Here is a 4012-nt window from a genome sequence, read left to right as displayed (position 1 = left end):
GAACCCCTGGTTTATCTTCAGCACTGTCCGCCGGTGTTTTTCTCTTGAATTAATGAACAAAGAGAATTTGTAAAGGCAAAGGTGAAGTGATCATTAGCTCATCTTAGTGCATGCGCCACTCCTTTCTGTCTGCGGTTCTTCCTTTCCTAAGCTAGCCCTGAATTAAGTGGACCATTAGCCGATGTGTGTGCTTGAGTTGGTTCCACAACAAGAGCGGAGACCATGCAGGTTAAATGAGGCAGGGCGCTGTTAGTGAGATGTTACGCTTCACAAGACAAACGGCAGAACAAACTTGTGCTCCATCTGCAGCCAGCTGCTTCGCCTCTTTTCCCCTCTAACTGCACAGACACATGGGGAATGACCTCATCGGGCACACAGCACCCTGTGTTGACATAGCCTCTGGTTCTGGTCTGGAAGTCTTTTTTTTTTTATCCTGCTTAAAGTCTCTTAAAAGTCACAGCAGAACTGTTTTTGGGAAAATCCACATCTGCACAACTGAGATTTCACCATGTAGTCACTTTATCTCTTTTATTACAGAGTAATGCTGCTGAGCTGTGCATCTACAGACTATATCATCCACAACCGAGAGGATTACATTTCTAATGAAAACAAATGAATCCACATTTAGACAGTAACAGCCTCTTTTTATCAGTCCTGCAGGGAGGAAACTCACTGGAATGAAACTCTGCTGACGGTGCTGGAAGCTTAATTCACGTTAAAAGTTTACAGATAATTCTGGCATTTAAAATAGTGTAACGGCAACACACTTTTTGTGTCACAAGAAGATATTAAAATAAATAAATAGTGTTGAGTGTAAATCACGAGAACATCTTTATTTCCAATAAAAACATTTAAAAAAAACCAAACATGTGAAACAGTCATATAATAAAAATAAAGTGACTCTGTTCAGTCTGGTATTTTACAGGAAACTGGATCAGATGTAGCCAATGATATCCTTGCATATTATTGGCTGTCGGCTGCCGGACTTCATGAGAGCCGTGAAGCGATAAAAGTCTGAGTCCAGTTCGGTGATGCAAGAGTGGGACTGGTGGAAAAAGGGGACTTTCGGCTGTGACGCTACGACAGGACAGGACAGGCGCTTCTGAGCATTGGCAGTTCTGTTAACCCGAGACGGGTCTCTAGATCTCATTCTCACTCTGTCCTCCACACTTTTAGAAAAGCCGGTCAGTTTCCTCCTCATGTTGACAAAGAAGCCTCTTCCCAGTCTACGTCTTGAGTTTGGCTTCAGCTCAGTGGGTTCAGGACAATCTGGCAAGTCCATCCAGTTCTGTATGAGGTCTGCAAAGCTGTTGTCTCCCAGAACCAGAGGTTGGCGGTTGCGTCCTCGTGTTAGTAAAGAATTAGTCCAGTCCTCTGGGTCGCTGACCTCGAATGATGTCCATGTCTCCAGACACGCATCGGATGTGGATTTGGGCCTCATACGTCCGCTCTGCGCTCTGTTTGTGCGCAGGCAAGCTGAGGACGACACGCGGACATTCCGCGTCCTCCTGAGGACAACACCATCGTCCTGCCAGGACGCCTCAGAGTAACCTGAGTCAAACTCCAGACTTTTCTGACTGCTGGGAGACCGCAAGCCCAGTCTGAGACTCAGGCCCAGTCGACTGCTCGAGTCTTCCTCCTCATCATCCTCCTCCTCCAGGGGACTCGCCAGGCAGCAGGCAGAGTCGTAGGTGCTGGCCGTGCTGGCTTCGGACATCCGCAGGCGGGCTCGCTGCTCTCGTTGCAGTGCGCGCTGCTGACAAGCGCGTGCCACGGCAGAGTGGCGCGCCAAGGCTGGGAGCTGGGCGCTGAGGGGGGCCGGGGGCTGCCTGGTCGCAGGGCAAGCTTTCCGCAGTTGCTTCAGATCCTGCAGTGACCTCATCATGTACTGCATCTGTCCCCGTATGCAGTCACCTGAGTCCCGTAAGCAAAGCTGAGGAGACGAGAGAGAGGAAGACTCATCAAACAATGTAAAACATCCTTACATACAGCCTGCAAAAAGGCAGATGACAGGAAATGTTTATGCCTCCAATGAACGACTGCAGAAAGGCATTATAAATAACAAAAGTGGACAGAAAACGCCTTGTGGGCATGCTCAGACCTGCTCGGAACAGCAGTGAAAGAAAATAGATTTTCTTCTTTTATCGCCTTGCAAGTCAGCTGACCTGCTGTTTCACAGCACACAGCTGTACAACAACTTCATGTCAAAGACAAAGCACATTCATCTGTCCGTTAATTTATTCAGCAACACCACACGCAGGAGGGAACGCCCTGCATTCACTGCCTGATTCACTGATTCAACTGAAAAGCTCAGACAGATGTTACTACACAGGGATTTGAGCTCATGCCCGACCGCAACAATTTATCAACCCACTAAGACAAATCCAAAGCAAAGACATCTGCAGTACATCAGGGAGAACATGGGGTCCCATTTCTCCTATTTTAGCACCAGGAGTCCTGCCTCTTTAAGAGCCTGCTTATGAAATTCACCAGTGACACTCCAGAGGAATAAAATCCTCGTGTTTCCTCTCTGACTCACTGTGCTGATTGGTCAGAATCAGTGAGTTCGCTCTCAACCTCAAACTGGACAGAAGAGATCATGTGACAGAGTATGGGAGAACTTTTAAGAGGAGCGAACCAGAAAGAAAAATAAAGTCTCACATTTTTTCATGACAGCAAAGTAATTTACTCTGACCGCTCACATTTCCAGTATGTAGCTGTGTGGACTGGCTTTGCTGCTTGTCTACAAGGCTTTGTCTTTTTTAAGGAGAAAAGCTGTAACATCCAGACATGGCATGAGACCACCAGTAAAAGCGGGGGGGGGGGCACCATAACCACAAATGATATGTAAAGAGAGCCAGCAGAACACCTCAACGTGATCATTTTGGGTTATAGATGCAACATCCAGCAGCAAACAAACGCTGTAGGATATTTGTGTCCCTGAACTTTTCTTCTGAGCCTGCAGAAAGCATCAGGCTCAATCCACCAAACTGTTGTAAAAACTTTACACACACACCACTTGAAATGCCAATTCACATGTTTCATTGTGAAAATATTTCCATTTGTGCACACTGAACCGTGAGAAAGCCCGTTAAACTGCTGAATAACTCCAAACCAACCAACAGTGTGTGAAAACTGCAAATCTAAAAGCATCTGAGCACCCCTGACTGCTCACCCTCCTGCTGCTCACATCTGCAGACAGATGTTGCACAGGACTATCACACCTCTGATGTCCAGGTAGCTTTTAAAAAAACTTCTTAAATTTTCATTACCTGGAAATGCAGTAGATACAGTTCCAAATGAAAATCAGCGTGTGTTTGTTTAGGTTTGTTTCTTGTAAAATAAAACAAATCCACGCACACAGAAATAAACACGGAGACTCACCATTTCTTTTCTTTTCATCTGAAATGATTCTTCCTGCAAGAGAAATGATGAGAGGAGATATAAAACACAACCAGACAGGGAGAATTCCTCCAATAAAAATCACAATGGAGTTTAAAAACGCTGCAGAAAAACAAAACTCACTTCTGCCGCGGAGCTGTGGGGGAAAAACGTCCCGTTAGCGTGGAAAAGTGTCACGGTGGGTGTCGCGAGCTCGAACAGCTCGTGTCCTCCCGGCTCCTGTCGTGTGAGTTGAGCTCACGCGCTGCTGAGTGGCGTTTGCAGGCCTGTCCGCCTCCTTTTACAGACGCACGCGCAGCCGCCGGTTAACTGCGCCTGCACGGTGTCTGAATGGACCAATCAGAGCGCAGGAAGCTCGAGGAGCTCATTTCCAAACGCAGCAGCTTTTTGTCCTCCTAAAACATGCAAAACACAGATCTGTGCACCAGATTGTGCTAAAATCCTTGCTGATTTGTTCTTCTTTTAGTACTTGTAAATGTTAGCGTGGTAGTGGGAGTGATAACTTGACAATAAAAATGAATTAGAATTTCCTCTGATTAATTTGACTCAGTCAGCTGATTGGATGCAGGCAGGAGGAAGTTTGTCCACATAAAGGTTTATTTCTGACTCG

General features: G+C 46.4%; 1 protein-coding gene across 2 annotated transcripts; it reads right to left on the bottom strand.

The window, feature by feature from the left end:
• Nucleotides 1-917: 917 nt before the first annotated feature.
• LOC306756639 (PAK4-inhibitor inka2-like) lies at nt 918-3637 on the bottom strand. 2 transcript variants are annotated; one of them, XM_079241455.1, is made up of 3 exons: nt 3526-3637; nt 3385-3417; nt 918-1933 (listed from the first exon to the last, which is right to left on the bottom strand). In XM_079241455.1, exons 2-3 carry the CDS (start codon nt 3400-3402, stop codon nt 935-937), a joined length of 1017 nt encoding a protein of 338 aa, XP_079097581.1. In that variant the 5' UTR covers nt 3403-3417; nt 3526-3637; the 3' UTR covers nt 918-934. The 2 variants fall into 2 exon arrangements, with proteins under 2 accessions (XP_079097581.1, XP_079097580.1); XM_079241454.1 differs by lacking the exons at nt 3385-3417; nt 3526-3637 and adding an exon at nt 2409-2531.
• Between the last annotated feature and the right edge of the window lie 375 nt (nt 3638-4012).

The sequence above is a fragment of the Telmatherina bonti genome (assembly GCF_933228915.1).
Source record: "Telmatherina bonti genome assembly, chromosome: 6".
Taxonomy (NCBI): Eukaryota; Metazoa; Chordata; class Actinopteri; order Atheriniformes; family Telmatherinidae; genus Telmatherina; species Telmatherina bonti.
Note: the sequence above shows the minus strand (reverse complement) of the source record. Positions and strands in the feature narration are given on the sequence as shown.

Coding starts and splice junctions, on each gene's coding strand:
- LOC306756639 (XM_079241454.1), bottom strand. CDS start 2,432: ATGGGACCCCATGTTCTCCCTGAT. Junction 1,934..2,408: donor GACCCCATGTTCTCCCTGAT/GTACTGCAGATG, acceptor TCGTCTCCTCAG/CTTTGCTTACGGGACTCAGG.